Source organism: Cardiocondyla obscurior, linkage group LG08 (genome assembly GCF_019399895.1).
Source record: "Cardiocondyla obscurior isolate alpha-2009 linkage group LG08, Cobs3.1, whole genome shotgun sequence".
Lineage (NCBI taxonomy): Eukaryota > Metazoa > Arthropoda > Insecta > Hymenoptera > Formicidae > Cardiocondyla > Cardiocondyla obscurior.
In genome coordinates this window covers 4,493,681-4,516,096 of record NC_091871.1, presented here as the reverse complement: position 1 = coordinate 4,516,096, position 22,416 = coordinate 4,493,681, and the positions used below count along the sequence as shown (strand labels likewise).

At 38.1% G+C, this 22,416-nt stretch overlaps 3 protein-coding genes and 1 long non-coding RNA gene across 8 annotated transcripts in view; 2 read left to right on the top strand and 2 right to left on the bottom strand.

Annotated features, from left to right (window-relative positions):
- Nucleotides 1-62: 62 nt before the first annotated feature.
- On the top strand, nt 63-1,223 carry LOC139104859 (dynein axonemal light chain 1). Its single transcript, XM_070660587.1, has 4 exons — nt 63-92; nt 504-652; nt 721-1,110; nt 1,208-1,223. The coding sequence occupies exons 1-4, from the start codon at nt 63-65 to the stop codon at nt 1,221-1,223; spliced, it is 585 nt and encodes a 194-aa protein (XP_070516688.1).
- Nucleotides 965-3,352, bottom strand: Zpr1 (zinc finger protein Zpr1). Of its 2 annotated transcripts, XR_011546064.1 has the most exons (5): nt 3,159-3,352; nt 2,895-3,069; nt 2,123-2,795; nt 1,346-1,942; nt 965-1,224 (listed from the first exon to the last, which is right to left on the bottom strand). XR_011546064.1 is itself a non-coding variant. In XM_070660321.1 (4 exons), the coding sequence occupies exons 2-4, from the start codon at nt 3,018-3,020 to the stop codon at nt 1,407-1,409; spliced, it is 1,335 nt and encodes a 444-aa protein (XP_070516422.1). In that variant the 5' UTR covers nt 3,021-3,069; nt 3,159-3,352; the 3' UTR covers nt 1,250-1,406. The 2 variants fall into 2 exon arrangements, 1 of the variants encoding a protein (XP_070516422.1); XM_070660321.1 differs by lacking the exon at nt 965-1,224 and having other exon boundaries at nt 1,250-1,942.
- A 61-nt stretch (nt 3,353-3,413) lies between these two features.
- Nucleotides 3,414-13,291, top strand: LOC139104681 (CAP-Gly domain-containing linker protein 1). Of its 4 annotated transcripts, none has more exons than XM_070660312.1 (7): nt 3,425-3,746; nt 3,820-4,540; nt 4,664-4,802; nt 4,941-5,059; nt 7,195-7,289; nt 7,993-8,100; nt 10,658-13,291. In XM_070660312.1, exons 1-7 carry the CDS (start codon nt 3,712-3,714, stop codon nt 10,980-10,982), a joined length of 1,542 nt encoding a protein of 513 aa, XP_070516413.1. In that variant the 5' UTR covers nt 3,425-3,711; the 3' UTR covers nt 10,983-13,291. The 4 variants fall into 4 exon arrangements, with proteins under 4 accessions (XP_070516412.1, XP_070516413.1, XP_070516414.1 ...); XM_070660314.1 differs by having other exon boundaries at nt 3,430-3,746; nt 10,480-10,693; XM_070660311.1 differs by lacking the exon at nt 10,658-13,291 and having other exon boundaries at nt 3,414-3,746; nt 7,993-10,334.
- Nucleotides 13,292-13,671: 380 nt separating this feature from the next.
- Nucleotides 13,672-22,416, bottom strand: part of LOC139104689 (uncharacterized) — a 75,849-nt gene continuing 67,104 nt past the window's right edge. The window contains exon 7 of the long non-coding RNA XR_011546068.1: nt 13,672-13,797. This is a non-coding gene — a long non-coding RNA (uncharacterized lncRNA). The remainder of the gene's footprint in view (nt 13,798-22,416) is intronic.

Genomic DNA, 22,416 nt, shown 5'->3' with positions numbered 1-22,416 from the left:
CGCGCGATTAATCCCGGTCGGTGACGAGAAGAGCCGAACGCGCACGGCTCGAGTCATGCGAAATGAAGAAGGCACTCTTGCACGCGGATTCGGTATAGGGATCGGGCAAAGACTCTGGAGTCACGCTAAAGTCTCACGGATAACCGAGGAACGCGGCAAATTTTGAAAACATGATCGTTTTGCAGTTCATCTAGAAACAGTTTTAAAGTAATATCTTTGTTTCTGAAAAAATATTTCTTGTTAGTATAAAAAGTAAATTTAATGTGGAAAACGTCTCTTGACATCTTCATACATATTTAAATCTTCATCTAAGTCTAACTTCAAAGCACACTTTCTGATATGTTCGTTGGTATTTCTGACAATACGTCAACGCATTAATTACGCTTATTAAAAAAGAATTTATTAATTAATGCAATTATTGAAAAATTTAACCTTGTTATGGTAATGGATTTAAATAATTAAATTATTATACGGTTTTGGATAAAAAATTTAAAATTATGTAGGCTAAACCAACAACGTGTAAAGAAGCTATACAAAAATGGGAAGAAAGAACAGGACTTACTGCAAGCGAGCAAAAAGAGATAATTTTATCTTTCCAGTGGCCTCCAATCGAGAGAATGGATAACAGCTTGGCGACGTTAATCAACATCGAGTTGGACCTTTTAATAAGAATATGAACAGCATTTGTATCAATTAATAAATAACAAAGAAATTTTTCAGAAAGCTATCGTTGTCAACAAACGCAATAGAAAAAATCAGTGGTATTAGTTCGCTAAGATATTTGAAGATTTTGTCACTAAGCAGAAACAACATCAAAACTTTCTCAGGATTGGAAGCAATTGGCGACCACTTGGAGGAGTTGTGGATATCTTATAACTTGATAGAGAAAATCAAAGGTGTCAGTGCTTTCAAAGCACTCAGAGTCTTGTACATGGGTAATAATCTTGTAAAAGATTGGTCGGAATTTAATCGCTTGCAAGAGATACCAAACCTCGAGGATTTATTATTTATCAATAATCCTTTGTGCGAGAACATGGATGCAGAATCGTGGCGTACAGACGTTATCAGGCGACTGCCTGGATTGAAAAAACTCGATGCAATACCGATTGTGTAGGCTATATGTTTTCTTTTCTTGAAAAAATGTTTTTTTTTATGTATGCTGTGCCATTTCTATAAGAATAATGTTTTAAAAAATAATCTTTTTCAGGCACAAAGAAGATTAACCTGTTAAAAATTAAAATACAGAATATTAATTAAAAATTTTAAAATAATAATAAGTTTATATTTACAATATGCATTATTTTAACAATAAAACTGTCATAAAAAAACAATATTGATACTTTGCCTAGATATTTTTACACTGTATTTGTACCGTAACATTTATTTCCTTATTTTGCAGCAAACTTCTAATAATTCTCGACTTTTATATCATTGAGACCAAGTTCTTCGTTCTGTTCGAAATTTCTGTCGTACTTTGTGATTTTTAATCTGTCGTCGGATCCGTCGTCGGAAAGACTTTGTACGTAACTATTTCCGGCCGGATCATCCAAAATTAAAGTTATTTTTCTTTCACCATCCAACACTTTTTGTAACTGAGTAATAAATTCATTCATTCTGTTCACGGTTTCCGAATCGCTACTGTCTCCAGTGAAAGCTGTTGACGAAGACAACTGTTCCTTCATCGCTGCTATGATCCCTTCTACTGTTGTAAACCGACCGCCTAAGATGGTTGGACCCACTTCTAATTTAAGTTCGGGTATTTCCATGTCGCAAGTTTCGGATTTTAATAAGTCGCGACTAAAATCTTCCGTTCCGGTTACCGTGACTTCGATTTTAACTCCTTGAGGTTCGATTCCGCCACCACTTTTCACCTCGTTAGTTCTATGACCACACGACTCGCAAACTGTGGCCATTATAACAACCTCTTTAAAATGTGGTATATCTTAACGATATTTTAAGGAAAATAGTTCATAACATTTTTTTTTAATTAACTTCTAAAGCATAGATGACGTCTATAAACGCAGAAAATAATTTATCATGCGTCTTAAATATTAAACTTATTTAAAAAAATGCATTCTAAGCAATTTTGAGCGTAAAATGTAATTTATAAAATTAAGGATACTTGTCAGCTTCATATTCGTCTCACAAGGACTGTTGCAATCTGGACAATTCGTAGGAAAGGACATTACCTCGCCCTCAATTTCCTCCAGAGGATATTCTCCTTCCCGTATAGGTTTGAGCAAAACGTCTTCATTGTCAGAATAAATTCCTAATAAATGATTTTGTTCTTTCGTCCTTTTGAAATGTGTAATAATACACTGATTATCTTTGATTGGTGCTTTTGGATTCTCCACATAACTGTTCCCTGAAATGTCTTCAAAGACGATGGTAAACGGGTCATCTAATATTTTTAACGCATGTAATTTGCTAATAAATAAATCTATCTCAACTGCCGTGTCCGGGAATTCTTCATGACGCCTAGGTTGGTCTTGTTCCAATGCAGTGATACTTTTGTCGATTATCCCTTCCACAGTCGTAATTTCTCCTTTCTGAGACTGTGCCGGTATTTCAAAATCCAAGTGAGGTATACTAATACTGGTGAAATCTGATTTCACCACCTGACGATTCAGATCCTGAGATGTTGCCACTTGTAGCATTATTTTAATCCCTTTTTCTGCTACCTTACTACAATTCTGAATTTCTTTATTTTGATAGCCACAGTGCTCGCAATCAAAAGACATAAGCACCACATCCTTGTAATGTGGAATTTTCGTTAACAGCAGTCGAGTAATACCCTGAAAAAGCAAAATATATTAATATTGAGAAAAAAAAATGCACATTTTTTATAAAATAAACTTTAAAAATATTCAGGATTAACACAGGGACTTGCATACGTTCTTGCCACACTCTACACACAAGCTCTCGATCTCCGTGATTTCTGGCTCCAGATCATCAGCTGACAGCTCGCAGAAGACAGACCTGCCTTTTTCATTCTCCGTTTGTTGTCTAGCGTTTGCCATTTTTTTGTTTTTGAGGTTATATTGCACGTGCGTATACAATGTTTTCCATCTAACGATACAAGTTCACAAATATTTTTCAAGAATAACCATAAAATATATTTTATGTATTATGTCTTTGAAATCAGTTTAAAGACTTACAAATATCATTTATGCACGGACACAACTTTCATTCTAACGTGCAACTGCATGCACCATGAGCAGATCGGAGCAGACTGGAGCAGACTGCAGAGTGCAGAGCAATATCCAATCAGAGCTCAGCTGTTCAGACACGCGACATCCAATGAGAGCTTTGTTTTTAAGTCAACCATTGCTGTCGTGTTACCAACTGAAAATATTTCTCGACACCGAATTCTCCGGAGTTGTTTTCGACGATTCATAGTTCGATAGATCGTTCCTAGTACACGAAACCTTCAACCACGGCACGGACGCGAATAGATCTGTCAGTTTATTTTAATCCAACGATTCCCGCTTCCTTCTGGCCTCCGTTGTTACTGCCGCCAACGACGAGGATTGACAGACTCGGGAGAGATCTTGCGCGATCGGGTGTGCGGGTCGTCGAAAGTAGCGCGACGGGGGAGTATCTCTCGACGGCATGTCGCTGCAGCCGTGAACTAGACCACCGGATCGACTGACCTGACGTTTCCGTTTTGCGAATGTTGTGTGTGCCCATGCAAAGAGTTCGGTCCTCTTGATGCGGATCGAGGCACCTGCCAACATGGAGCAGAGGTAAGTTAAATTTCTATCATTCTTTTAGCGAGGGAGTTACGTTGTGGTATAAACAAAACAATTGACGGTATAGGTTGTCAAACTCATCGAGGCCGCAGCATCAACCGCCGCCGAGTCACTCGAAGAAGAGCAAAAGGCGATCCGGTCGCAGGAGCGGGAATCTTCAGAACTTGTTAGATACATGGCCCCAGAACGCCCCGCAAAACGACCAAGACAGCGGTTTGGTTGCTGGTATGGAATACCCACAGCAAATGCTGTGGCAAACGACGAGTGTGCCTCAAAACGTGCCGGGTAATGGGCAACGTTTGTTTACGGCAATGTCAGACCCGAGTGTCTGCGGATACTCGCCAATGCCAATGACGTACACCATGCAGCCTGTCTCACTGCCAGCGATGTACAGAATGTATCAGCCAATGCCCATGCCAAACATTAGAACCGTCCACAATAAACAAAGGCATCATTATAATAAGCACCTAACGAACATTCGTCCTGGGGGCAATAATAATGTTTCTAATGGTTACGAGAGTCTGCAACAAAATGGAGTCTTGGAGTCACCTGTGCATATTGATCTTCAGAACGGAGATTACACCAGTCTGCCACCTACTGCAAATAAAGACAGTGGTGTCAACAGTGATGAGCTCAATTCGGAGCACAGGAGATACTCTGATCCTGGACTAGGACCTGCTGGTAACTCAGATCACTCTGACAATGACGATTCCGACAGTGTTGAGAGCGGAAGTTCCGTAACGACAATTAGCCGAAGCAATAAGCTTGTTTTATCGCTTATTGAACAGGTTTGTATTTATTTAATCTTTGTTTAAATTATATTAAATTAAACGGGATGTTTTATTATATATCTATTATATATTTTAATATTTATGCTTACTAATACAGCTGTTTTAAATATTGTGTTGCAGATGACAGAGTTAAAAAAATGTAACAGCCAATTGTTTAAAGAACTCAGTGAAACTAAGTCAAATTTAGAAAACGTAAAAGCAAAATTAGCGCAATGTAAGCACAATATTCCTACGGATTACCAGCCTGGAATGTTATCAGGTAAATCATAATTTTAAATATTTTAATCTTTTTAAAGTAAAATATGTTTTAATTATAATTTTTATTACTAGTTTCATATAATTTTATATAAGACAGTTATTACATTACTTTCATAGAATATCGTATTGTTTCTTGCAGAACTTATACGTGAAATAAGAGAAGCTAACAGGAATTGTGAAGAAAATTTAATTACAAAAGTCAAATCCATGCTAGATGAGAGATGTAATCAACAGACGAAAGAAGTAGATGAAATGAAGGTAAAGTAACTGTCTCTATTATTGATGTGAATATAATTAAAATAATCGAGAAGTGCATTATTCGGTATTACAAAGAAAGATTAACACTAATTATTATTTTAATAATAAAAATTAATATCTATTGTCTTCGCTAAATTTTATTGTCGTTCACGTGATTTATTAATGTGTAGTATATTTAAAAAAAATTTTTTTAGTAGGATATAAAATAAATAAAATTATTTTTAAGACCGCAAATTAAAAAAAAAAAAATGTACGTTTGTATCGTAATTTCATTTATGTTGGAGAACATGGGAACGGAAAACAAAAGTAGGGACTCCCTTTTTTTGCCACTGGCATCGCGATTGAGACACGGTAATATGAGCACTCCGCTCAATATTTTCGGCATTCGTTCTTCCGGGTCACGATCATGGGAGTAATGTTTGCGCAGACATTCTTACGTTCTGTTTGATTAGGACGGCCAGGTGATCGTGGTACCTATCGGTTTTTTTCCAACTTTCTCCTCTTTCGGTTAACGTACTTGTGCGAAATTTGAACAATTGATTTTGTTTCGGCTGGTTTGTGAATTCCTATTTACTCGTTTATCCCGTTAATAAGTTTCTCGAAAAATAAAAATTTTTTACTGCTGATAAACTGGCAGTAAATCCAATGAGAAATTATTTATCTGAATAGAATGTGTCGAATGTAGATTTTATATTATTTCCGCTGCCAATTTATGTTAAACTGTGTGGCGAATATATCTATTCTACTATTATTCTACGTATAATGTCACGTATGCTGCATCAAATATCAAATTTATTGTCTTTCTGCTAACAAAATTTGTAGCTGATACTAAAGAATGCATGAAAAGTTGTTGTTAAATGCATTCTATTCATCATAATATTATATATATTGAAATATATACACTAAAATCATATAAATTCAATAATTAAATTATTTAATAAATAAACCAATTTAATAATTAATATATAAATAAATTCAAGTTATATAAATTAAATTATTTAATTTAATATTACATTTATTTTAATATTAAAATCAAGAATATTATTTTTATGATTTACGATATTTTTCACTTTAAATAGTTTTATGTTTAAAATAATTGACGTAATGTTGAAATTTACCGAAGACTTTAATTTTTTAGATATATTTGTATATTCTCGCGTTTTAACGTTATCAATTCAAGATAGCTAAGGCGAGTAAACGGGTGGCTTGAACAAAATTATAGGATTTTTTTTACGCTTCCTGGAAAATTGGCTCGAATAATCTATCCTTGAGAAAACGCATCAGCCGATTAAGGCTCGCTGCACGCGTGACTTGACTCCATGCACAATAGGGTTGAGGGGCAATAAGGGGGTAGGATGAGGGAAAGGTCGAACCGTAAAGAGGCGGCTGATAAAGTCGGCCGATATCGGAGAACGCAATGTAGACATAATACGAAATATCCGTGACGCGCTAAAAGTGATTAGGTTTCACATAAGGGCGTCTGCGACAGGCAGAGTGTCGCAGAGGCGAGAGAGAACAGGGCCATACCCGAAGGGACGGGAAACGAAGGTGAGGGGTAGGAGGAGAAACTGGGAAGGAAGGGTGGAGGAGGACGGAGCGCACTTAGTGGCTGTCAGGGGCCTCTCCCTTGGCCTCTTTTTCCTCTTTGCCGTTCTTCTCAAGTTTCAACCATCCATTAGCCTCATCAGCTGAAGCGATGGCCGCCACCGCCATGTCGCTTGCATATTGGCAATCTCGTAATTGAACCTCCGGGACCCTCCATCTCCGCGTCCATGTAAATTTCACTGCACGTGAGAGCACCGATCAAGGTTGCCGACTCCTTTTGCGCGCCCCCCTTTTTTTTACATATGCTTCCCAACGTGTTGCGTTTACTTTTAAGCATTGGGATAAAGTGTTTAAAACAGATAAGGAAAAAATTTAATTACGCTCGACGCTAATTTTGTGTGAAGAAGGTTCGGAAAACGTTGGAATAGCTATGTCTCTCTCTGGAAAATTTATATCGTTTTTGCGCGTAACAAATTCATGAAGTTCTTTTTTTTATATAAAATAATTATTATTAAATTTACGGTTTATCAATTTTTATCTCGCTTAATAATTAACGCCACGTTTTTATATTTTTGTTGTTCTTGTTGCAGACTCAATTGGCAAACCTTATGAAAGAGAAAGAGGAAAGTGATCAACATGTCGCGAAACTAGAGGAGGAAGTGACGGGATTGAAACTGAGCGTAACGTAAGTACGCTTTTTACTCTGAATTTGTTGTCCAGTCCTGCTTTAACAGTATATAATTTGAAAGGCGCGGTAAAACACGACACAGTATCCCAGCATTTCTGATAAAGCTTGTCGAAAAGATTAATTTCAATTAAACGTTATTTCCTCGTAATAAGCCATAGTTTATTTATCACATATGCATATTTGTCTTCATTTTGATCTCTATTTTCACTCTTAATCGCATAACTTTTCTCGCAACAATTATCTGTGACGAATTTAGCGAGCAAATATCGCTCATTTAATCGCATGCGAAATTTTGTCTCTTGTTTCGTTCGTGATTATTTAAACGTTGCTTAAAATCGGATTTCGCGACGTTACCTGACACGTCGCTATTTCAAAATATTTCAACGCTTTCTTCGATAACATTACACGGCTAAAATAAAAGGCAAGTGAAAGCCGTTACGAATGATGATCGAATCAGCACTTCTAGATAAACTCTCCAGATATTCCATATCATTATTCACATGCTGACTTTCTCTCTCATCCTATTTCAATTTTTTTTTAAATCTTTTTTTGTGTGCTTTTCTTCGATGCATGCAACTCTCCTGGAGTTATTTCACGACATTTAAAACTGCAATTAAAAATAGTTCGTTGTTCCTCGCTATCAAAACTACGGCTCTGATAAAAAGAAAACGGAAAGAAAAATCAATTCTATTCGTATTAGCAACGAGGGCCGCGAGATCGCAGTCTTCGAAGAAGAGAATCTGGCGTTGCGGCGGGAGCTCCAGGAGGCGCGAGCGTCCAGGACCCAGGCCGAGAACCACGCGGCAAAGTGCGTAAACTTCGCGGTATCCAGATCTGTCACGCCTGTTACTTTCGATACGCCCTGTATAACCAGCACCCCCGTGCGTACCGCTCTTACCGATCGTTTCCCGTCCCCTGCAATTCCACCCGCATCGCACACGTCCTTCGTCTCTTCCGTTTTAAGTTCCGCAGAGGTGGCGGCTTCCCGACCCGTCTCCGAAGGGAATAAGTGTCTAACTTTCGGGACCGACTCCGAATTCGCGCCCTACGTGGACTCGCCGGCGAAGAAAAACGCGCCGAAACGCGCGGACATTATTCTAGCGTCCTGCAGCACCTCCGTAACTCGTACAAACAACGACGCGGTCGACATTTGGAACGAAATAGCGAAACGTGAGTCGGAAGTCATCGACGCTGAGCGTATCTGTGACATTTTGTCCCAGATAGATTTGGGCGATTTGGAAGTCCACGTGAAGGGAATGCGCGGCGCCATGAGAAACGACGGTAAAATAAAGTCAACCGACGAGGAAAAGAAGACGAAAGTTTTATTGAGCGGTATTCTGGAAGAGTCTATTGACGATCAGCTGTTGGGAATATACGAGGCTAAGATGCTGTCCGTAACAGAAAAGGACGGAGCGAACGATCTCGTGTCGTTTGGAGTCCCCGGGGAGCAGAAAGATCTGTTGAATAAATTGAACGACGTTCCGTGCAGAGCGGAGAAGCTGATAAATAATTCCAACAACAACAGCTTTTGGCAGAAACTGTGTAAGTTACGTGGCAATCAACGCGCCAGCTTTAAAAAATCCCGGCGAAAAAAGGGAGCCTCGAGGAGATCGACCGACGAACTTGAAGAAGACTCGTGTGTCGTCAAGTTCCTGGCCGAAATGGCGCCATCGTGCGCGTCTGCGAGCGACCGCGACGTGCCGAACGAGGACGGTGATCGGTTTCCTAACGGGGACCACTCGAGCCGAGCCATCACCGACGTGCCGGACGTCGTAGTGATCAGCGGTGGCCCCGTCGTCCCAAAAGACCTCTGTTCGATGAGAACCCTGACTTCCAGAACCCAAACAGCACCTTCACGTGCCACCTACACCACCGCCTATATCTAGGTGCGCGCGTACGCGCGGGGCTCCGAGCAAAAAAAAAAAAATTAAAAAAAGACAAAAAGAAAGTCACACACCACGTTGCTCGTCGCCAGTACTCGCGCAAGGGGGCTTCAAGGGGCTTTTTTTCACTAGAGGCTACTACCATGTACATATCGAATAGCACGTAGGTCTATTCTTCACTCGTCATGCATGCTTTTTCGTGCACGTTCTTCGCGCTCGTGCCCCTCCGGTACTTCGGAGGAATTATGTTATTCCCGGTATCCATAAGGAGACTCGTAATTTTTTATGTGCACGCAATAATTGTATATACGTTAGCTGAAAATATTAGAATAAGTTGCTGCGGAGAACAAAAGGTTTACCCCTTACCCGCTTTTTTTTTTTTTTTTTATCCTACAGTGGTTTTAATTTTCTGGAAAGAATTATAGAAGAACGTTAGTCTGCTAATGTAGATACCGGAGTAAAACATAATTCATCCGCGACATTTCGCAACATCAGCTGCATAGATTTGCTATCTTACAAGGAAATCGTTGTACATGTGCTTATAGAATTTTTAATACATTTTTAACACTTGACGAATTACCTGCTTCTGTATCGTACGTATAGATTAGCCGATAAATATGTATGAATTTTATGTAAAGCGCACAGATATAATCAATAAATACAATTTTTTTTTATCAACCTTTACGTTATTGTAATGTATATTAATTAAATGTTTATTTATTTGCCAGCATGACAGTATCAGCTTTATCATCTTGCTCTCATTATATCTTTCCTATAGTCTATATTATATTTTTTAAATATACCTGTATCATATTTTACAAGTTGCATATTTTTATAATTTTTAATAGTACTAGAAAAATTAATAAGCCAATTATCGTTGCCATATTTTACATGTGATTAAAAAATTTTATTTTTTAAATTTAATTTAATTTAAGAAAATAATACATAAGTTTAATTATTATAAATAATTAAATGTTTTTTTTTTTTTATTAAACAAAAATTGCCTCCTTTTTTTATTCATGTTTTTCAGGTTTGATTTAAGATATATTTTTATTTTATAATGTTAAATAATAGTAATAATAATTTAAATTTGTCGTGTGAATTGTACGCTTTTTTTTTTTTTTTTTTTTTTTAGTATGTTATCTAACTGAATGTAACCCTAACTGCATGTTCTCTCCCTTTCCTCTCAAGGTTCCATCAATCAAGATCCATCAATTTTTTATTTCCTTCCTGAAAAGATTTTCAAGCACATGCTTTGTCTGGACGGCACGCACCGAATCGCACCATTTTCTTCTGTTTTTTAGCCGGCAGCATGGCTTTTCGCTGAAATTTTCGCTTTTCTCTCTGCTAAACAATTTGTTGGACAAGTTTGGGATGCATTAGCGAGCGTTTGGATGCATTAGCGGTGGGGAAAAAAAAGCTGCACGCCTCCGAGGCCGCGCCAAAAAGAAACGTAACGTGACACAAAACATAATTTGTCAGACTGGAGAAGCTGATGGACATACTACGTAGAAAGGTGAACGGCGCCACGGCCACGGAAACCGTAAGCCGAATTTGCGACGTTTTGGCTTCCGGCGTGTGCCACGTCCCGGAAAACCGGGCGAAGGATCTGGACAATCTGGTGCCGTTGTCGTCTTCGTCGTCGGAGGGCGAGCAGGACGAGGCGGACGGTCGCAACAAGAACGACGCCGACGAAAACCCGGACACGTCCAGGAGCGACAAGAACTCGTCGATCGCCAGCGAATCTAAAGTCATTCTCGTGGTGGACAGTGGCGTGAACCTGTCCGGACCGGTGACTGATCTCTGAGCGAGTGTGAGATCGAAAGCAATTGTTGCCTTAAAAATACGACGAAAGCACTTAACTCAAGAATGACTTCGTGAAACTTCTCGCGGTATATAAAATCGTCAGCTAATAAATTAGTCGACGAATGATAAGCGTTTCAATCTTCTTTTGTAGATTTACTATTGATGCGAGTTTGTAAAAATAAATAGATTGCCTTAAATTTATTATATATGAAGTAGCCATATGATTATTTTCGTTTTATTAATATCGTATACTCAATTTGGAATTCTTTCGACAATGTATAATTTAGACAAAAATAATCATTTTCCTCGTAATATATTTCGTCTATTGGTGTAACTGTTCACTGAGCTCTTGCATCTGATCGGTGTGGATTTTTTAATTAAAAAAAATACGTCTTTCAGACGTCGGAGCTCAATGAGCGTCCACTAATTGTAAGACGCATCTGTCGATTTTCTAGAATTAATCGCATTTTATTCGAATACAGAAAAAACTGGCAAAGATAATAATATTGTTAGAACTTTTTGCATATCGTAGTGTTCGAGATCGTTTAACCGGTTCTTGCTCAAAAGTGGACAAACAGCTTTGTTAAAGAAAGACATGATCATTAATAGATCACACTGATTGTTATTTAAGACTTATTCATTAATTTATATCTATTTTCGAAATAATTATTTCTATTAAGAGTTGTTATAATTAAAGGCGTATAATTTCGTTAGGCGTTAATATTATTTCGCGAATTTCCGCATAATTAACGGAAATTAAATCAGTTGAAGCACAAGTAAAAGTAGTTGACATTTGCTTTGCATTTTCACACTAGAATGATTCAAACGCGCGATCCAATGTTTTTCAAGACTTGTGACTTAAAAAAAAAAAAAACCAATTTTTAGAATATTTTGCGCAATTGCGTATGTGACGTTTGAATTTGCTTGTTACATGACAAATGTTATATATTTTCAATCTGTATAACGCTGTACTTTTTTTTTGTTACATTGCCTTCTCTTTTTCTCTTTTTTTTTTTTTTTTTTTTGCACTTTCCATTTTATCTCTCTTGTTACTGCTTTTTGCGAATTTAATTGTCTGCATTTTACAGTCAATATTCTACTAGCTCGACATAGCGCTTTGCTACAATTACTATAAATAGTTTTCCAAACATTCGAACGCATTGTTACAATTTACAAACTATATTTTTATAATGTCAGAGCTTTATCAGTGGAACTTGACGCAAATTGGCTGTTGCAACTTGCTAGCAACGCAGAGCCAGCCTTACGGATGTTCTGCGGTTTATTGCGGCAGATATATCTGTACCTACCGATATTTCCCAACTGGCAATAAATACGTAGACGTAGTTTTACGAGTGATAACACTCCAAACGCATATCGCGCGCAGATATCGTGTCATATTTTGTATACCTATTCGTAGAGATCGATGGAACAAACTTCGCAATATCACATTTCGCGTGAGCTTGAGATTTGACAGAATAAAGCTCGAACTATACGCGACACGTCGTTACAGTTCGATAATCGAGCGCGCCCATCCGTTTCACTTTCCGTAAATCAATAGAAGTTAATTTGTATGAAACTCGCTCCGAGCTCGAGATAATAAGTTATTGTTGCGATAAGGCGAATCCATACGCGAACCTGCTCGGTATGTATTAGACTGTATCTCACACGTGCCTCCATATAAAAAAAAAAAAAATGTAACGTTTATCTCGCGTATCTCACCGCTGGTACGTTTCGTTGAGATATTTCTGCGTTCCTGTTAAAGTAATTGGGTTGAGAAAGGATTAATGACAATTTATGCTGTTCAAATTGTACTTTTTACCTTCGAGTCTAAGGATAACATGATCTACTTAAAAAAAAAAATCATATAACAGCTAATAAATTTGCAGCATACATTTCGCTCAGATTTTTCGATATATTGGAAATAATTAAATAATTGTTTACAGGGTAATATTATTATTAAACATTAATAACATTTCCTGTAACTTTTAATCTGCTTATTCCTATAGTATGAAAAAAAGAAAAAGACGATTTCTAAATGTCTCGAGCAAAATTCTTACTCGACACATTAATCTCTAAAAGAACGGAAAAAAATAATAAAAAAATACATTTACAATATTATATAATATGTATACGATGTAACATTCTTCATCTTCGCTTCATGTTCACTCTTCATGTTCTCTCTAGCGAACTCGAAGTGCCATTAGAATCGAGCGTAGCTCATTTTGGTCTATTTTCGATTATATTGCGAAACGTTGTAGAACAGCGTGGAATGTATCAAAATAACTTGAATAAAATCACATATTTATGAAACACGATTTGGCTGATGCAGTCATTTAAAAATCCTATTAATCCTAAAATTCTATCTATATCAAAAATCCTATCAATTATAATACTCATAATGCTGCGTTTAATATTTTTTCTCTTATCAGTCATATGTTCCCGACATATTCATTTGGTATAATAACTTGTAATAATTATTCACTTTTTATTTCCATGAAAAAAATTTTCAGGAGAAAGGAAAAAAAAGAACCGATTTAATTTTCGAATAAAGTACGTTCTCCATTTTACTTTTCCGAATTGTTATATGCGCGATCCGGCGGTTTCCTTTGTTATTACGAGTAACGATCTCTCTTGATGAATTGCCGAGCCGTTCTTTCATTTTTCCGATGGCTCTTTCAAAAGTGTTTTCTTACTCGTGTTTCTCGCTTACGTACGGAGTAACGTTTGAGTGTTGTGATTACAAGGATCTGAAAGATGTTATTCTTGCATATGGATGTTTATCTTTACGCGCTGCGCAGCCTCCCACGAAGATCGAACTAGAACAATAAAAGGTCCAATATATCGATAGCGATGATGTGTCGCCTGAATCCGGTCTACGAATAAACGGACGAAGGTGGGTAAATAATGCGAAAGCAATTCTCACTGGAATTTCTTTCCGCAATTTTTTTTTTTTACATACGTTTTATTTCGCGTTTTAGTTCTCTATAAATATTTTGTTAAATTTTTTTTTAATAAGTTTTAAAAAAAAATTTAATTTAATAATTTTAGAAATTATATAAAATACAGTAAAATAGAACATTAACTGAAATTAAATAAATATTCAGTCTGAATATTTATTTAATTCTGTAATATCTTTCTTGAACTTTTTGCTATATCTTAGGAGCTTCGGCTTATATCTTTATTATCGTTTCTTTGCATCATAGATGCTTAATTGCGCAGCATTTTGCCTTAGAATAATTTAGAGCCATTTAAGTTTTAGAGAAGGGACGTCGACAAAAAGCGCCGCCCTCGTAAATCGATTATCATTTTATAACGGCACTTTTTTTTTCCACGGCCTTCTTTTTTCTGGCCGACCGATTGAAAACGCCGGTTTTTCCGCAACCAAAAGGGATATATTAGTATCTAGCATTCGTATACATCCGGTTTTACTGCGCCATTCGTGCCAAAGCACCTTTTAGTTTTTGGTTCCTTAAGGGATTCACGCGCAGACACAGGCAATTATTTATATCGTCGAATGACGCCTCGCTAAAAGTGGTGAAAAATACTCGGAGCCGATTTTCCGGACAAATATTTCTGTTGAAATAAAATACGAACTTGAAATTGTTGAACAAGTTTTCCAGAAACTCAAATGTTATAATATTAAAGGTGTTTTTACATAGAAATTTTTCCATGGTGGCGACCTCCATGCACGCGATAATTTAGACATATTCCGGGTAGGTCATCCAATTAGCCGCTCATTTTTTTTTTATTTTTTTTTTTTAAAGCACCATGTAACAGTCGTAATTGCGAGCGGCGATAACGCGCCTTCTCGTTACTACAACTCATAATTTCTCGTTCCACCCACTTCCGGCATGGGTGCCTATGTTCGCTAACGCGATGATCGCTTAGGAAGAGAGAGAAAGAGAGAAAAGAAAGACGGAAAAAACAAGAGCGATCAATATTTCGCGAGGTAGCGTTTGTTCACGCTCTCTGTCCTCGTGCGGGTCCGCGGATAATTGAAAGCTGCCGGAAAAATCGTGCGAGTCATCGCGGTACCGAAGGTGCACCGGGAGGGGGTGGAATTATTAAAATTGACTCGACGGAAGTAGCGGCTGGCTAACGGGGGGGTTGGCTGCGGCCGCTGGTCGAGAAATCGCTGCCAATTCGAAGCGTTTGATCGGCGGCGACTCATTCACCACCTGCCTGTTTTTTAATGCCCTATCATCGATCGACTTTAACCAATGCTCCGGGCGACACATTTGTGCCGTGTAAAAAAAATTCTTATATATTTTTTACAGCGTACATTTGTTTTTTTTTTTTTTACTGAATACAAATTCCTCGAAGATAAAAGTAATGTCAGACTCATACTTATATTCGTTTCAGTTATCTTGATTATATGATTCTAGCGACATATTTGTATGTAAGATACACCCAAAAAAGTTCTAAAGTAAAGAAAGAAATACTTTCAATTTTTGTTTAAATATTTAACTTGAGCTCAGGCGGCGTTTACTTTAGCAGAATTTTAACGTGAAGCTCAGTTACCATTTCACATTCAATGCTTTACCGAGGTATCTAAGGTTCAATGTCTTCAGCAATTGCGAAAATGGCGCTTGTTTTAATTTAAACAAAAGGGAGCTATTTAATTTCCGCCTCGCGTATGTCAAATGCCCCACGGGGGATACGCGATGCGTATAAAAATTGTGATCTATTTGCGATTACGTGCTATTAATAAGTTAGACGCGCCGGGCAAACAAAGAAAAACTTCCTGGATTGGCCTGATGGCCTGCTTGCAACTTTTATATCTCGCAACGTTTGCATTGAAACGGTGAAACAGAAATTTAACGAGAAGACGATAGACGGGGGCCGGTCTTGTTTGCACAATCGATTCGACATATACGCGCTTTTACGCGCGCGCGCGCCGGCTGCGCGAGGCCATCCTCGTCGCTCGGAAAATATCAAAAATCTTCCCGGGGCTGCTTCCCGTTCACTTCGTGAAAGTTATAAAATATTGCGCACTCTTTTCCTCGCTTCATGACCCATTGTTCTAATTGAAAGCTCTAAGTGGACGAAAACCACACGAAAAGAAAATAATAAAACGCTCTTTTCCAATAATACTGCATTGGTTCGAGCAACTTCTTCGATTAAACAGACGTTGGTAATATACGGTTTTCTTTTTCTTTTCCTTTTTTTTTTTTGCATTGTGTGAATAGGATAAAAGCTTTGAATCTCATTAAAATATAACTTCGACAACAAGGTACAGTGTATAAAAAGGAAAATAAAAGACTACGGCGTAAAAGTAATTGAGACGAGTTCAATACCTTATCTTTTGAAGAAGAAGAAAAAGTGTATATTACATGACGTAATATGTGATTCTCGTAGATATCAGTGGAGGTATACGACGGACATATTTTTCCATCAAAAGAATTTCAATGCCAAGGTAAAGATAAGCCTCTTTAACGATGAATCTAGAAATCTTATTGTATTTTTTACCGATTCGTTTTCACGTCTTTCTCATTTGCTAAAAATTCTAGCGTTCCACTGATTATCAAACTAATTGTCAAACAAAAGATCCGTAAAAAAAAAATAAATTAAATTACATACATGCGAGATATACGAGTAACGCATGATTTGACGACCATAGAAAGAAAAAGTGGCTGTCCCATAATCTTATTGCTAGTATTCGGTATAAATACTTTAATTTTCCATATATTTTAGACAAGTCTTGATGCGGCTCGTGTGGAATTTTCGTGATTACGCCTATCCCCGGAGAGCTTTTCTATAGGATGAGGGTGCAGTCGATAGTGGCTGCCGTCACGCTGCGTCGGAGGGGAGGGAGGGGCGGGAAGGGAAAGGGGGATGGGAAATAAAAACGTGCGACGAGTCTATTATTTTTGCCTTGGGTGCCGCGGCTCGAGGGTGCGCCGCGGTGCCCGGGTTTTCGCCGGAGATAGGACGACCGGCGAGATTCGGGGATCGCAAATCTGGGAAATCCACGGCGAAGCACGCACAGCACGTGACTATCCGGTCTGTGCCACGTTCGCGCCCGATAAAGCACACACGTCGAAAATATCGTTTTTTAAGTGGCTCAATATGCCTCGTGAAGCTTTCGCTGTTTTCCAGCCCCTTTGTTCCCTCAATTCTTTTGCGGTTAGATACGCTTTAAATTTCATTAAGATCTCTTTCTTATACAAAGTTTCCCGTGAAAGACAATTGCATGCATAAGCATTCTTCCCAAAAATCTATTCAATAAATCTTGTAGCGTTTACGACGCTGATATACCCTTTCTATCTAGTTTGCACAAGCTAAATTTGTGAATATTATACTCCCCGTGAATGAATTCTATTTTCGAATGCAAATTGTGATATCGTTCGCAATGTGAATGGATCGCAAATATCCAACGGCTGTTATCGGATAATTGCCGTTTAGAATTAATTAACATTTAGAAGTTATCGGTGCTTCATTATTTGCCGATTTTCTGAACAATATTGATATGCAATTTACTAGATTGTACTTCTTCATTGTTTTCATTTGATTAACTTTTAAGTATCGCGTCTAAATTTAATAGCATTTACCATGTAAAAAAATTTTTGAAATATTATAATTAATTCTAAAATTTATTTTCGACACCATTAGCCCCCTTTGTACCCTTTTCTTCCCCCACATTTCTACAGTTTTTGAGAGAAAAATGACCCACATTGCACCGTGCCCCGTGTTTGGGGGACGTGCCCCGAAAATAAACGTGTCTGTTTTTCTTGTCGCTACGTAAAACGCTGATTTCACGACACCATCACGGGAAGCACCTGACTTTTTTCTTTTCTTTCTTTTTTTTTTTTACGCAAAATATCGACTTCTCGACACGGACACGAGTGAATCCCTGGAGCAACAAATCCGTGGCTGTTATGCTTTCCGCAATCGCGCGCGACAGGTACCGCGTACAATCTCTCCTGTCCAAAACGGCCATCAGAAATATTTTTCTAGGACAAGCCGAGATCTGCCACGGATTTTCGAAGGATACGAAAAATCGTACCAAAATTGGGGACATCCGGTATAGCCGGTATTTAAAGCGCTCTTTGTTCCCGGCAAATACCGGCGTGAAATGTTGATAGACTTTTTCCCGAAGCGCTCTAATTTATTATTTCTCTAAATAATTTGCTTTGGAAAGAATCGATCGAGCTCGGCAAATAATTAACAGTATAATCTAATTTAAATAACTGAAAGACAAGTAAAACAGGTGTGAAATGCGGGGGAGAGGAAAAAACCTATAGAGACGCATTTCTGGAAAGAAAGTGTCGCAGTTTGTCTTCTAACGTTGAAAAGTAATTTGGTGTCGAAAAGCTTTAATGAAAAATGAATGAGTGAGTAAATAGGATACCACGGGATGGAATCTAAGGTGAAAGATCTTCGTCTCCATGAATATACGATCGCCCTTTTCGCGGATGTGCGAGGCGAGCGCCATTCAGGCAGCGATACAACACACGTAGACGGCGAGAGAGTGAAAACGAACGAGGGCCCGAGCGAAGGAAGGGCGGTATAACGTTCTTGTGTGCCTACGAGTTATCACCGATGTTAATAATACAAGAAGGGGCGAGAAAGAGAGAAAGAGAGAGAGAGAAAAAGAGAGAGAGAGAGGACCACCCACGTGGATCCAGGTAGGATCCTTTAGGAACTCCACAAAGTCGCGTCGGTCCAGCGGCTTTTGTCACCCTCTTTGTCCCCCCCTTATAAAAATGACAAAACACTTTTTATCGAGCCGTGGGCCTCGGACTTGCACCTTTTCCGGCTCACGAAAGTTAAACAATCCCAGGCACACACCAACCCGATCGCCAGGTAATACACCCGATGATCGAGCACGAGTGTATTATATGCGGTTTACATAAATGTTTAATACGTCACGGAACTCGGCCGTGCCGAATCCCGGCTATTCACTTTATTTGGACGCGTTTCGTGCCTCTCGCATCCGAACGGGCCACGCTTGATTCCGTTCCTCGAATTACAATGGCAGGAAGGAAGTTTTGATATATTTGCACTTAAAACAAAGGCAATTTATCCGCCATATACCAAGAAATAATTATTTATTATAATTATTATTATTAATATCGGCGGCATGAACTATTTATATTACAGTATTCTCGAGTATGAAATATACTACTTGATCGGTGCAATATTAGCGAATACGGGCGCGATAACGTATTCGCGGTGTGCGATTACGATATCATCCATTCGTGAATAATACATGTAGGCGTTAATCAACCACGGGAAGTAAAAATTAAATGGCCAATTTCGAGGGGATAAAATTTTCAAATAAACTGCTCTACAAGGTCGGTGCATCGCCAAATTTAATTAGCTTTCTCTCTCTCTCTCTCTTTCTCCTGTCTGCAAAAACAAAAATCAACTTTAAAGTATCTCTCTTTTCGTCGCGCCACAATTAATTACTCATTCGCTCTCGTGAAGGCTTTCTTAAAATACATTTTTTTTTATCTGCACGAAATTATCTGCTCAGTTTTATCTGCGTGGTATATCTGTGCATCCAATTAATCGCTGCGTTTGCGCACGGTAGTCGAGTGCTCCGATCGGGCCGATGAAGGCCTGCGATACCGCGATAATCTAGGTCAAATAGCAAATCGTTGTTTAATCGTAGATTAAGGATTTGTACTAACCGAAACAAACAGCTCTCTCTCTCTCCCTCCCCCGCTTTTTTTTTCTCACTCTTTTTCGTTCACCCTCGTACTCTCTCACTCTCGATCGCGTGTACTTGCGCTCAAGGAGGCCTGGCGGCGCGGAGGGAGCGATTTGTTATAACGAAGAGAACGGCGCGCCCGGTACAATGTAGTCGCTTGTTTACAGGGACAATATTTTCATTCCGCAAACAATTCGTGGCTCGATAAAGACGCGGCCGTACAGGTGGATGCTCGGCGGGGATCTAACATTGTAACGAACGCGCCACCGCTGCTCGTTTTGGAACGCGCCTGTATACAGGTATATACGTATGTATTACACACGCGCTCGCGCGTGTTGTGTATACGTGTGTGTTTACGAATCTCTCGAGTAAAGTATTAGCCGACTCTAAACGCTTGAATCATCGAGTTGTATGCCGTCGGTTCCTCGACGTCGGAGCGACGAAGCCGGTGAGATCCCGCGAATTTTCTTTCCGCGCTTTCGGTCCGATTGGACCGCAAGTTAAAAGGTAATGAATGAGCCGCGCGGCTCACGGAATCCCTGCTTTTTTTTTTCTTTTTTTTGCGCAAACTTACATGAAAGTTATTTAAACGGCGTTCCCCGCGAACAAATAAAGAGCGCGTGAAGACGAAGGAAGATTCCAAATCACGTTTACTTTGTTTTTGAGATATGATTTATAGCTACTAAACTGTAGAGCTTTCCATAAGGTGCGGAGAATTTCTGGAATATTAAAAACTGCATACAGTAATACTATTAGTTATTATTATTATATTTAAGGAATATTAAAATTGTTAATATATTTCTCTCTTATTTTGCTTTATTCCAAATAATTCTCCGTATGAAATTATGATTTTTATTAATACTTTTAAGCAGACTTGTTTATCTCTATAATTTATATAAATAAAGTTTAATAATTTGAAAGTACACACATTATATGTATTTCCAAAAAGATGGTCTATAATTCATATTGAGATTATCGATAAAGATTTCGCCGACAACGCTTTTATTGACATTATCTCGCCGAGATTGTGTTTGATCGGCGTGGCATGTACATTTATTGATATAAACATTGACTCGCATACACATTTATTAACTTTTGTGTATCATTAACAAAGTTTAATACTTCTCAAATATTTCTACTCGGCAAACGTATCATTTTCACGTTGCGCGTTTTCGATTAAAAGTGAACGCGCGATCAGTTTTATTGTTCTCCTCGCGACAATGGAGTTTCGTCTGTTTTGCAAAAAAAAAAAAAAATTTTTTTCTCTTAGCAACAAGCCTGAAAAAAATTTTTGCAAAAATAGAACACCGCGCGTTAGTGAATGCGCACGTCGTTAAGCATACATTGGAGCACAAATTCAACGTCAACGAAGTGGCTCCAACGAAGCACATTGTCGGCGAACGCTTTGTCGGTGGCTTTAATATAACGGGTTCACCCCCAACAAAAAATCAGGTATACGCGTAAGACACACAATTGGGTATACGCGCTTCAAGTATACGACAATAAAGCAGCGCCGGGACTCGATTACCGGCGCCCATTAAGGTAATTTCCACGACCATTTGGAGGGACTGTTCATAATTAGCTCTATAAAACGTCTCCAGAATAAGTTTCCGAAACTAAATGTACGAAATAATTTTATTATACTCGCATTCTACCTCTTATCTTTAGGGTCCTTTTTCCTGAACGCTGCAATACCGTTAGCAAATTAATATTGTGACGTGCCGAAATTATTTCTCGCACGACTTAATTGCAAGTACTGCAACTATTGCATAATTATAAAAATATAAAGAATATGTCACGTAGTACGCCGTTGCGTGCTTGCCGTCGGCTAACTAATGGACGCTATTTCAGAGCATGCCGACGGGGTTGATCAGTAAAATGACTTAGCTATTCAAGAAAAATAAGCTGTTTTTTTAAGGGCGAAAAAGCAAATAGGTGGAAGTATTTATATTATTAAACGCCACATAAAATCCGTAGGCAAGTTTAATAATAAGACTTTTAAAAGAAGTTTAAACTCCTCTCACATATTTCAAAACAAATATTTAAGAAAATAAAAAAAAGCCTTTTATTAGGTGTATTCTATTTCGTTGAAAGCGTTGAAACTGCAAAAAATTTTTTAATTGACTTCTCGTAATTAAAGCAATTCTTTGACGATCTTGACGATAATCTCAATGAACGACTTCAATTTTCTGTCAATATTATAGAATAGAAAACTGAAATTATTTACTTTCGGTTACATTGATATGTCCGTTGAAAGTTTATCTTATCTAGATTCGTAGTTGCTTAAGATACGTCTAGTTATTTACGATATAAGACCTTATCGGGTGAGACGTTTGAACATTTTTTGATTACGCGAGATGCGCGACGATACTTTCGAAAAAAACTAAATAAAGCGGTTGCCACAATTAATTAGCCGTTAATATTCCGAGGCACTCTCTCGCCTTGTGAATAACGAATGATAACGCGACAGCATTTGCGCAAAGTAAAAGGTATCTCGCGCGAATAAATCACATAAAAAGTGTCAACTTCAATGAGAATTCAAATGAGACTGTGGGTGGTGAATGTGGGCAGACGCAGATATAGTTTAGCATTTGTTTTTCTCAATAAAATATTTCACTTTTGATTTTTACGCTTCGCAAAGTGACAGCAAAATTGAAAGATGTCCACTCGAAATAAATGGAGTCGGACAATTATCAATTTACATCGTATTGCAAAATAAAAAAAATAAAAAAACGATAAGAATCCTTTTTAGATGCAAAAGAGACGTTTGGTAATAACG

Excerpts from the sequence above, each read along its gene's own strand:
- LOC139104859 (XM_070660587.1), top strand. The coding sequence starts at position 63 with ATGAAGAAGGCACTCTTGCACGCGGATTCG. Across the intron at positions 93-503 it reads CACTCTTGCACGCGGATTCG|GCTAAACCAACAACGTGTAA; the intron begins GTATAGGGATCG and ends AAAATTATGTAG. Across the intron at positions 653-720 it reads GCGACGTTAATCAACATCGA|AAAGCTATCGTTGTCAACAA; the intron begins GTTGGACCTTTT and ends GAAATTTTTCAG.
- Zpr1 (XM_070660321.1), bottom strand. The coding sequence starts at position 3,020 with ATGGCAAACGCTAGACAACAAACGGAGAATGAAAAAGGCAGGTCTGTC. Across the intron at positions 2,796-2,894 it reads GTGTAGAGTGTGGCAAGAAC|GGTATTACTCGACTGCTGTT; the intron begins GTATGCAAGTCC and ends TTGCTTTTTCAG. Across the intron at positions 1,943-2,122 it reads GACGAATATGAAGCTGACAA|ATATACCACATTTTAAAGAG; the intron begins GTATCCTTAATT and ends AATATCGTTAAG.
- LOC139104681 (XM_070660311.1), top strand. The coding sequence starts at position 3,712 with ATGCGGATCGAGGCACCTGCCAACATGGAGCAGAG. Across the intron at positions 4,541-4,663 it reads TTTTATCGCTTATTGAACAG|ATGACAGAGTTAAAAAAATG; the intron begins GTTTGTATTTAT and ends ATTGTGTTGCAG. Across the intron at positions 4,803-4,940 it reads CCAGCCTGGAATGTTATCAG|AACTTATACGTGAAATAAGA; the intron begins GTAAATCATAAT and ends TGTTTCTTGCAG.